At 33.1% G+C, this 12407-nt stretch overlaps 1 protein-coding gene across 1 annotated transcript; it reads left to right on the plus strand.

Moving 5' to 3' along the window:
* The first annotated feature begins 6267 nt into the window (after positions 1 to 6267).
* Positions 6268 to 9213, plus strand: LOC112511710 (purine permease 1-like). Its single transcript, XM_025117423.1, has 2 exons — positions 6268 to 7046; positions 8840 to 9213. Exons 1-2 carry the CDS (start codon positions 6288 to 6290, stop codon positions 9167 to 9169), a joined length of 1089 nt encoding a protein of 362 aa, XP_024973191.1. The 5' UTR covers positions 6268 to 6287; the 3' UTR covers positions 9170 to 9213.
* Positions 9214 to 12407: the final 3194 nt, after the last annotated feature.

Below are 12407 nucleotides of genomic sequence, written 5' to 3' on the forward strand. Positions count from 1 at the left end.
AATTGAAACCCCAAATTAGAAAATGTATCCAAATCTTGGCATAATAGAACACAAAGGAATGCAACCTAAAACCCAAAATTTAAATGGAAAGGGCAGGTGAGGCAGAGGGATGCAACTCATCGGTGTGATAGAATACAAACAGGTTGGCATAATAGAATACAAACCCTAAAATGAGAGATGCAACTCGTCGGTGTGTGAGGCCTCTGGCAGGTGAGGCAGAGGGTGACGGCCGGCGATGGTGAGGCAGAGGGCGACGACCGGCGATGGTGAGGCAAAGGAAGACCGACGATGATCTTTGAGTTGCATCTTGTTTTAGGGGAGTTTTTTTTTCTAGAGAACGAGAGATGGGTTGCAAGGGTAAGAAGGTAAAAAAAATGGCTGAGTGGATATGACACTCCTTGGTGGGCTGAGCGAATCAGCCTCTTTTTGACCCATTAAATCACTTCCGAACACTTATATATGGCTTAGCGAATAAGCCATACATGCTATATAGCCCATTAAGTCACTTCCGAACAGCCCCTTGGTTTAATTGACATATTTCATCTTAACAACTCTAATCGGGTCATAATGGCGCTAACCGGGTCAAATTGAGTTTGGTTTGACATTTATGGATCTATGGTAGAACGGGTTTTGTAGTCCCTAATGGGTGCTTTTGGAGTAAGTGGATTTAATGGGTCTATTTCACCTTAATAAGTCTCATTGGGTCACAATTACACTAAATGGGTCATAATAAGTTTGGTTATACCTTAATGGATCTAATTGAGATTTTGAGTTCCTTGGTGGGTCCTTTTGGTTTTAGTGGGTTTAATGAGCGTATTTCACCTTAACAACTTTAATTGGGTCATAATTGCACTAAATAGGTCTAACTGAGGTAGAATAGGGTTTGTGGTTCTTACTGGATCCTTTTGGTCTTAATGGGCATAATGAGCCTATTCACCCTAATTGAGTCACAATGATATTAAATGTGTCATAATGAGTTTGGTTCTACCTTAATGGGTCATTTTGGTCAAAGTGGATTTAATGGGCCTATTTCACCTTAACAAGTCTCAATGGATCACAGTAGCACTAAATGAGTCATATTAAGTCTGGTTATACCTTAATGGGTCTAATTGAGGTTTTGAGGTCATTAATAGGTCCTTTTGGTCTTGGTGGTTTAATGGACATATTTCACCTTAACAAGTCTCAATGGCTCATCATGGCGCTTAATGGGTCTAATTGAGGTAGAACATGTTTAGTGGGCATAATGGGTCTATTTCTTCTTAATGAATCTAATTGGCTCATAATAGCACTAAATGGGGTCATAATGAGTTATGTTAGACCTTAACGGGTCTTATTGAGGTATAATGAGTCTTAGTGGTCCTAAATGGGTTCTTTTGGTCTTAGTGGGTTTAATTCGCATATTTCATCTTAAAACTCTATTTGGGTCATAATGTTAAGAATAGTGTAACACCTAGGGATGATAAGAGTACATTCACTTTCTAACACTTCCAAGTAAATATAAAATGACATAAACACTCGTAAAATATTATGCTACCGATACATCATGAAATTATAAGTTTGAATAAGATATATACCTCCAAATATTTTGATTTCTCATATTGATTTCACTTCTTTTTCCTTCCTTGAATAGTGTCCATAGAATACCAAAAACACTCAAAAAATTTCTTTAGGACTCGTTTGGTTTGGTTGAATGTTTTTGAGAAATTTGGATTTTGTGGAAGGATTTGAAATTGGCAGTATTTGGAATCTTTGGTTTGTAGGATTTGAATTTAGAATTGAATTGAATTCTACTTTATAAATAATTTATAATAACAAATCATAATTTTTTTAAATTATTAAAATTTTCTTTTTATTAATTGATTATTACAAAACAAATGTTATAAACATATTTTAAAATATTATTATAAATCTTATGAATTACAGTGAAATACCAACTATCCCATAGGAATTCTAATTCCCATATTTGTAGAATTATATTGAAATCTCGATATTTCCATTTTGAACTTTCCTTTAAACCAAACGCAAAATTAGAATGAAATTCAATTCCAAATCACATCAAATCCAACAAACCAAATGGATCCTTAGTAATTATTCGGTTCGCGGAATCCAAAGGAATTGGGATGACGAATTCCTTCGACCAAATTTCTTTCGGTGATGTTTTGTTCACAGACTAAATTGATTGAATTTCGTCAAATACAATGGTTGAGGATTTGGTCATTCTTTGGCATAAGTGAAGTCATCGAAAATTCATTCCTTGTCAAGTGTTATGGATTTTATAACTTGGTTTTAGAAATACATAAATAACCTTTGCAAATTCCAATTCTTTTGAAAGATTTCATTCTAATTTTTACTTACCAAATGTGTGGTCAAATTTGTAACACCCCAAAAATGGGACAACGAAAATTTTCAAATAAAACAGAAATGTGGTATTGAAATATCAAAATACGAGTCATCCCAAAAAACGGGAACTTAAACACGCCAGTCAATTGCAAATGTAACAAATGGGTTTGAGGATGACAACCTTCTACTCTAATTCCTTAAAGAAATAAAATTACATTTGGGTGTCACATAAACCACCAAAATACTTCAATCGACGACAACTCAAAATGCTCCCAAGCTCTCTAGTAAAGTCCGATCAAACCTTCTTAGTGACCACGTCACTAGAACATGAGATACACGCTGACACCAAACAATTGTTAGGAGTTAGCATGAACATAAAGTGAACAATGCAATATCATTAGTTAAAAGCATTTGTAAACCAAATACAACATTTAGGGGGAATCAACGGAGGAGACTCATGTATATTGAGAGCGACGGGAACACCAAAGTATTTCACTCGAACAACATTGTCGCCTAACACTTCAAGACTTACCGTCCAAGTGTCCTAACAACTACTTAACAACTTTAGGTGTTACAGTTATCACGAAAAAGAATGTCTTTTTATAATTTGAAATATTGTTCTAGGTTTGCATTTAAAAATAATCCCAAGTTTATATTCAATTTATGTTCGAAGTTGGAACCGAACTAGTTATAGGTGAAATCAAACCGACTTAGATTTATCTAGTATTTGCTTTCGTTGACTTTATTTTTTAGGGTTCGGTTTAGTTCCAATTCATTCAAGTTTTGGCACGATGAACACCTCTAGTGACACCTTATTTTCATAACATATTTTGGCGATTTATTCGTACACGACGAAATAAAAAGATGAAATTATGTCTTTTTGCTTCTCTTAGGTGATGTTTGGTTTGTTGGAATTCGATTGAATCCAAAATAATTACAATGGTCAATTCCATTGACCAAATTCTGTTCATTCATTTGGTTCAGTTTTTGAGTCTTGGTAGTTAGTACAGAATTCCAGTCCTGTATATGATGAAATTTAAATTTGCTTAGGTATTATTACAGAAATCTAAGTAATTTTCATATGTTATTTTTTGAGAAAAACCATTATGCTATCATATTTACTTTCTTCCACTTTTTGAGAAAGACTGTTATACCATCATATATACTCGCATCCGTTTATCCCACTACGATGGTCATCCCCAGCATTGTCGCCATCATCGCCCCACCACCACCAGCATTATCGCCATCATCGGCCCATCACCACCACCACCACGACCACCATCGTCGTTGTCACCACCATCATCGTCGTGGTTGTCGCCACCACCACCACCGTCGTGGTTGTCGCCACCACCACCACCGTCATTGCCACCCCCATCACCAGTTAACATTATTAGTAATTTTATCATTATATAGTATTTGTAATCTAAGAAATAAAATATGAAAAGGGGTATTTTGATCCTTTATCATTAATTTATTACAGTTATGATCTGTAATGAACTAAACAAACAAACTATAATCTATTTAAGAGATTTCATTTCAATTCCTACCAAACAAACACATAATTAAACCTGATTAAATTTCATTCCAATTTATTCAAATTTTAATTCCGTTGATAGATTTCATTCATCGGTATCCTTATTAATTGCGTTACAAATAACAATCTTTAGTAAACGATCATAAAGTTCGAGGACCAAAGTGAAAGCGTGATTTAGCACAAGTTGCGGATTTCATACGCAAATACAAAAAAGTTTTAACTTGACCGGTTTCTTGATCGACACGTTATAGAAATCATCAAATATACGACGTCTTATAAAGTAGACTCTTTATACGTCGCTAGTAGTGGCTTAAGAGATAAAGTCAGTGCCTATGAACTTTCCAGTAGGTCGTTACACTTCCTTCTTATGAAACTTGAAGAATGTAAAGGCATACTTTATTTTTTCACATTTTATATAATCAAATATCGTGATCTGTTACAAAGCAATATGCTAGTCTGTAATAAGCTCAATGTTGTAAACTACCCTCTGCAGTTTTCAATATTATTACTTCAAACCATAAGGGTGGTGTCTGATTGGTTTGAGCTTGACTCCAAAGGTCAAAAGTACCACGAGGTCCCAGGTTCAAATCCAAGGAGGATTAAAAATCCCCTTATGGTCACGGAGGTTCAAATGCGGTGACTCCTATCTGCAAAGCAGATGGTCGCCCTGGGATTAGTTGGCTCGCATAACGGGTTGGATATCCAGATTAATCAAAAAAAAATTATTACTTCATAGGAATCAAAATAGTATCAATGTATATAAAAGCTTTCTCAAATTCAGTTCAATACTGGATAAAATTAAAACAGAGTGAAGTACATAATTTTACAGCTTAGGGCTTCGGCGAAACCAAAAATTATTTGAATTCTTACACTGTATACTCAAGTCTTTTCATTATGAAGGAAATGGAGGAAAAGGAAAGGAAAAAAGACGGGAGAAGGAAAAGCTATAATGTTCTCCGTTTTCCTACAAAAAAAACTAAAGCAGATTTGTCTTCCAAAACTGTCCCCCCAGATATCGGAGGATCTGAAATGAAAATAAAAGAAAGAAACAAAAACAATGAAAAATAATAATAAAATTATATATCTACGTATTAATTACAACTTGGTAAACTTAATAAGGGTATATTTGTAAAATTGACAGCTTTTATTTCCTTTCTCTCATGCTAAAAAACATGAAATTTGTTTATATTTTCTTCTATTTCCTTTCTTTCCCTTCGTTGTCAAGAGTACAAATAGTTTTTTCCTTTCTATTTCTTTTTTAAATTCAAGAACACAACGTTAATGCTCGATAACCACTTGGTTCACACAACCTTGATGTTTGCTCATTTCATCCAAGGATTGGGTTCACATGAGACACGATTTTTACGCTTGAAACTTCACAACAAAATGTTGTGAAGGTAAAAAGAAGCCGAATCTTCACAGCAAAAACACTGTGGAGGTTTTACCTCAACAGTGTTTTGCTATGAAGTTTCAAGTGTAAAAATCATGTCTCACGAAAACAACATGATATATATTTTGGATAGTTTATTAGATAATTATCTATCTTCTTAAAATCTCATATCTCAGTTTTTTCTCTCAATCATATGAATACATATAATTAAAAAATATGAATATAAATTAAATAAATTTATATTTGCTAAGGATATGATATCCTTACACAATTGATGGAACAAGATTAATACAGATAATTTGAGATAGACGATTTTTGCCCCTATTGAAGTAAGAAAACCCCGCAAAATATCCATTTTAGAAATTATATTGGAGATGCTCATTAAATATTTATAATTAATTTTAGAGTAAATTACATGTTTCGTCTTCGTGGCAAGCTGTTTTTTGACGTTCATTATCCATTTTTGAAAATTCAATGAAATGTATTCTTGTGGTTGCGTGTTTTAACGAGAACGAGATGGGTCTTTGTACTGTGGTTACCATTTTATAGTGAGTTCGTTCTTTAAGTTATAATTTTCAAAATAAACCATATAGACATAATCCGTTAAATTTACTTAAAAAAGACAATGACCGTTAAAAACATACTCATCGTAGAGATCAAACGTGTAATTCCCTTTAAATTTTATAGATGTATTAAATTAAGTAAAGTTAAAGTACAACTAAGAGGGTTTGGTTCACGTGAGACAAAGTTGTTTTTGTGAATTGTGAGACACGTGAGACACGATTTTTATACTTGAAACTTCATAGCAAAACGTTGTGAAGGTTAAAAAAAAATGACTCTTCACAATAAAAATATTATGAAAGTTACCTTCACAGTGAAGTTTCAAATATAAAAATCATGTCTCACAATCCCACGTGATACTAAGTAACGACTAACAATTATATTTTTCTTGGAGAAAGAAGGGTATAAATTCAACAAAATATGTCAAATTTCTAAAGAAAAAAAAGGTAACAATCTAGACCCATGGAGGATCTGAATCAACCAACCACCACCACCGCACCCCTGCCGGAGAAAGTTCCTCCGGCAGCCAAGAAAAACCTCTTAATCCTCCATTGTATCCTGTTATCCATTGGAAACTGCGGTGGCCCATTAATCCTCCGGCTTTACTTCATCCACCGTGGCCACCGCATCTGGCTGATCACCATCATTCAGACCGTCGGGTGGCCGTTCATCCTCATCATCCTGATAATTCTCTACTTCCACCGCCATCGTGCTGCCGGAATTATCAACAACCGCCCAACAACCTTCATTTACATGCGGCGGCGACTGTTCTTCGCGGTGGCATTCATCGGAGTTCTCACCGGCATCGACAACTACCTCTACTCCTATGGCATCGCCCATCTTCCTATCTCCACCTACGCCCTCATCAACGCCACCAGACTGGTTTTCATGGCGGTCTTCGCCTTCATTCTCGTGAAACAGAAGTTCACGGCGTATTCTATCAACGCGGTGGTGCTTCTCACCGTCGGCTCGGCGGTGCTGGCATTGCAGAGTCGCGATGACCGCCCTAGTGGGGAGAAGAAACTGGAGTATGTTATGGGGTTTGTAATGACGGTGGCGGCGGCTGCTTTGTACGGACTGGTGTCGCCGTTGGTGGAGGTGACGTACAACAAGGCAAAGCAGGTGATCACGTATACACTTGTGCTGGAGGTTCAGATGATGATGTGTCTTTTTGCCACTGTATTTTGTACAGTTGGAATGATCTTCAACAATGATTTTAAGGTATTAAATCATAATTAATAAATTAAAATTTAAAAATATAAAAAAAATAAGAAAATTGTAAAAAAAAAAAAAAAAACCCTAAATCAGTTTTAACGTTCCCAAACCCTCACACCCAACGGTATTGCGCCCCCTCACTACACCATTCTTGTCCGTTCTCCGTATTGTCCATCATCACTGTTAGTCCGTGCTATCGTTCTCCCAATTTTTTGATCCATCTGTGCGTTGATTTTGAATTTAAAAAACAAATCAAGAAAGAGGGAGAATCAATAAATAAAAACAAATAAAATAAAAAGAGATCGATGGCAGGGGCGGATGATGGTGATTGGTGATGATAGAGAGTAGGCAACCTGAGGTAGCTAGGGGTGCTCATGTGTTGGGTTGATCGGGTTGAAGACATTTGAACAACTCAATCCAATGCTTGCGGTTTGGAAAAATCTTAACTCAACCCAACCTAAACCAAACCAAAATGCAACCCAACCCAACCCGTACGGGTTGGTCGGGTTGATACTTTGATATATTAAAATATTTTTCAAACCTTGGATATGTTATTTTCCTACTCATAATTTCTTTTTCATCATCAACCATTTGATACGACTTATCCATATATCTTACGTATATCACATTTAATTAATTTTCTCAATTTACATATATATGTTCATAGTTATTGAACATATATATGAATGAATTATATAGAGATGTGAATAGATTGAAAATATATGCATATGAAAAACATACATGATAGTGTAATTGTCTAATGTATATATTAATAGAAATTCAACAATCATATTAAATTCAAGAAATAAAAAGATATCGGGTTTATCGAGTTGGGTTGGGTTCAAATAATAGTAACCCAATATCAACCAAATACCTACGGTTTGACAATTTTACAACTCGATTAGACATCGGGTTGCTTCGGGTTAGGTTATTTCGTGTTGGGTTGGGTTGATCGGGTTTTTGAGCACCCCTAGAGGTAGCGAGGGGTTTGAATGACCTAGGGTTTTGAGAACCGTAAAACTGATTTAGTTTTTTTTTTTTGTATTTTAAACCCTTTCTGGCCGACTACAAGTAACTTTTTAGGTTAAAATGATATCAGTAACCAATTTCAAAAACTTTGATGGTTTATTTCTTCCAAAAAAATATTTAAAAACTTGATCATTCAAAATGATAAAGTTCAGTGATTTTTTTATTTTAAAAAAAATTCAGAGGCTAAAAATCAATTAAAATGGGATAATTTGTTGGGTTTATGCATTTTTCCGGGAAAAAATAAATACTCGACTTATTTATTTTGACAATAATAACATTAAAAATATATTATTAAAATATTTAATATATCTAATTGAAAAATTATTTCACTCCAATTAACATCTGATATCACAATTCTTATCATTGAGAATTATCAAAAAAATCATTTTCTTCTTTTTGAACAATCATTTTCTGAAAGTTTTTCATTTGTCGTAGCGGTATGTGGGTCTTTGCTCTCTTAGAAGGTCAAAGATTCAAACCTCATTAAAAGTGGAAAGGGGATGTGAGTTTATTTGTTCTATTTGTCATATATAATATTATATACTTCAAAAAAAAGGTTATACGAATTATTTCCAAATTTTTGTAAATTGATTTTTAGGGTTTCTGAAAAGGTAAAATTGCAAAGGAAATTTATTTTCTTAAGATGAAATAAATTTAAATAATCTATTATTATTGTATTCAGTATTTGATACACAGTAAAAAGACTGTTTTATTTTAAGTTAATTCAATATTATATTGTTGGATTTTTATTCCGATTATTTATATTACAGGTGATTTCAAGGGAAGCAGAAGATTTTGGAGTAGGAAAAATTAAATATTATGTAATTTTAAGTGTAAGCGTTGTGTTATGGCAGTGTTTTTTCTTGGGCGCGATAGGAGTGATCTTTTATGGGTCGTCGTTACTGTTAGGAGTCATAGTCACTATCCAAATTCCAGTGACTGAGATACTGGCCGTGATTTTCTACAACGAGAAGTTCAAAACCGAAAAAGGTGTTGCTCTTGTTCTCTCTCTCTGGGGATTCATTTCTTATTTCTATGGCGAGTATAAATACATGAAACCAGTAAAAGATGATGCACAATCTGTTCGTGAAGTAGTGTAGTGTTATTACTGTTCTTCTTTCGTATGATTGTGGTCGTTATCGTATTTATTATTATATAATTCGCGTAGTTTTGAAATTCATCAAATTTACGACGTTCTAACCACCCCACTTTGCTCTTTTAGATAATCGTATGTATCTGTGCCAACTTGTGCACATCTCGACTGTGCTCATGCAATTCAAAGTTAATATCCTGACAAATTTTTAGTTCTATAAGACCCTCGGATTTGTACAATTTCACAACAACTTTGCGATACGGCAAAATTGATATATTTACATAAAGTTGTTAAAATAAAGTTGACAATCTAACAAATTCTATCTTTACATAAAAAATAAGGTTGTCTGTAGGACCGTCCCTTAGCATGTTAAATGTGAGATTTTGAACAGGGCCTCCAAAATTTTGGGGCCCAAATTTACATGTGTTTAAGGCTTTTTATCGACATGTGTAAAACTATAGCCAAAATTATTTAAGTTCAAACCATTAATCGTTTGGTTTAGGTTCAAATCATTAATGATTTAGGTTTAGCTTCAGATTGTTAATCGTTTTAGGTTTAACCCATCTTTGTTTTTAATATATATTCTCTATTATCTCATTTATGCAATATAATCAAAAGTTTTGGATGTAGTTGGACCTCCAAAAATATTGGAACGTCCCTGGTTGTCTGCACGAATTTAAACAACCAAACCACACTCAAAAAATAATTCATTATATCAGTTTATTTTATGAAGACTTCTTAAAAATCTCCAAGTTATAACTTTTTTTAAAATAATGCATCAAAAATAAAATATTTAAAGAAATTTATATGCAATTCTAACAGCTACTCTATTTTAACAAAATACAATTAATTATATTATTAGTACATTTTCTTAATTCATTATTCTAATATGTCTTAAAATAATTTATAACAAATTATAACACATTCAACTTTATTCATAGAAGCAGTTAAATTAATATATTTTTCTCATCAGTTATAAGTTTTAGTTTCTTCAAATTTGGAGATTTCTACCTTTTCTCTTTTATTTCCTCTATTTCAACATACACTTTAGGTATGCAAATCATTACGGGTGCAAAAAAAAACCCTGACCAAATCATCAACCTGCCTGACCTGACCCAAAAACTAGACCTAAAAACCTAACCCGATCCAACTCGAGGTTTCAATTTATAAATTAGACAAACCGATGAGAGTTGGGTAGATTATGGGTTATCTTTTATGTCTGATTCTTTGAGAGATAGGGTCATTTAAACTGATTGTTTTTTTTTTAATTTTTCAAAAACACTTATGTCTTATCGTCCTCTTATTTGGTAAGAGGTAAACCAACCTCTTATTTGCTTCTTATTGTTCTCCAGACCCTCAGCAATGATGTTTCTCAATCAATTAACCTTAATCGATCTTTTTTGTCAATCGATCATCACCTCTCTTAGTTGATGTATTTTAATATGATTCAAATGTGTTAAATACCGTGAATGACACATTTTTGTTTAAATGAATGTTAATTATATAATTTAAATGTAAATTTCGTAATGATAATGAATAAATATGTTAAATTGTGTAAATTTATCTATAAATTCAACGTTATAATTTTCTGATGGGTAAAATAGACAAGTTAAACAGATTCAGAAATTTATCATTTTACAAAAACAAACATTCTTATTGATTCTGTTTTCAAACTTCAACACCACCTCGTATCAATCAGAAGTGAAATAAAACTTCATACTTTAGCACATTTCAAGAAACAAACATCACCTAAATGTTTAGTACAGTGTTCCAAGTCAAATACGTATTTTGTATTGTTTTTTCTAATATATATATATATATATATATATATCGACTAAGTAACGCTATTCCAAAGAGTGAAAAACGAAAACCCGTGTTTGTTAATTAATAGTGTCATTTTAATTCAACATTCTTATCGTAATATGTATCTTGACACTTGTATCTAAATATATAGAAAATAGACATAAAATTTAATGACGGCAACATTTTCTCGTCCACTAATATTTACTTTTTTTGGTTTAATATAGTAACCCAATAGTATTTTTAAACATATGTTCAAACCGCACAATCTGAAACCGCAATGGTTGGAGTTGCGTTATAAATTAAAGAAAGTTGAACGGGTTGTGATTTTTCAAACCGAAATAGTTGAACCGGGTTGTTCAAATGGTCTCAATCTGCTCAACCCAACCCATATATATCCCTGTAAATCATCAGTTCCTTTTTCTCTGTCCCAATACGGTCCAACGAATCAAGTATTTACACGTCATCATTAAGAAGAGATAGTGCAATTTAAACAACTAACCATCATTACCTATATAAAATAATTATTAAAAAGATAATGATGTGTAGATATTCAACTGATGGATTGCATTGAAACAATTAAAATTAGGACAAATCGTTTTACTTTAGAAACCAGTAGATTAAAGGAAAGAGCACTGCAAACAGTAGAAAAACAAAGATTCCAAAGGGAAATAAAAGCGAGTAAACAAACAGTAGCGACCCCGAAAAACAAGAGGAAGAAACAAAAGGAAAACCAAACTGAAAGAAGGGTAGATCGCAGCAGCAGTTGGAGAAACAGTACAAGAGTTCCAAGATTTATAAAAAGACTTGCACCTTAGAGATATCTAACCAAACGATCGGGATCGAATTTCGCCAAAAAGGTTATTGCTCAAAACAACATCTTTGAAGAGATGGAAGTTTCCTTTTCTCCAAAGAAAGTACGGTGCGATCCAAATTACAGCTAGCGAAATACGTTTTGAAAAAACTCGCAAAATGGCTACCTCCATGGAAGAAAATCAGCTCCGATAAAGAAAATGGGATGAAATCCTCCAAGTTCCACCATTTGAAGACGTTTTTCCATAACTCCTTAGCAAATTTGCAACCAAGAAGACAATACTTCACTGATTCGATGAAATCATTACACATCGGACATGTACGGAGTTGAGTTCAGATCGATTTCTTGATTTGCAAAAAAGAAACTTCAAACTCTATACTTTAACATAGTTGTTGAAGATGCTCTTAATTTTTTTTATAAAAACATTATAATTTTTTTTTTGAGAATTTGGACAATTTTTTTTTTGTTTTAACAGATTTTTTAAAATTGAGAAAGTTGGATAAATAGTGTAGAATTTTCTCTCTCTGAAAAACTCTAAAAAATATTACTATAATAAGGAAACAATGTTTTATTATATTTCACTAATAAAAAATAATAAAATTAAATGGTTAGAAAAATAAATAATATTTTG

The sequence above is a fragment of the Cynara cardunculus genome (genome assembly GCF_001531365.2).
Source record: "Cynara cardunculus var. scolymus isolate 2C chromosome LG 4, CcrdV1, whole genome shotgun sequence".
In the NCBI taxonomy this organism is placed as follows: Eukaryota; Viridiplantae; Streptophyta; class Magnoliopsida; order Asterales; family Asteraceae; genus Cynara; species Cynara cardunculus.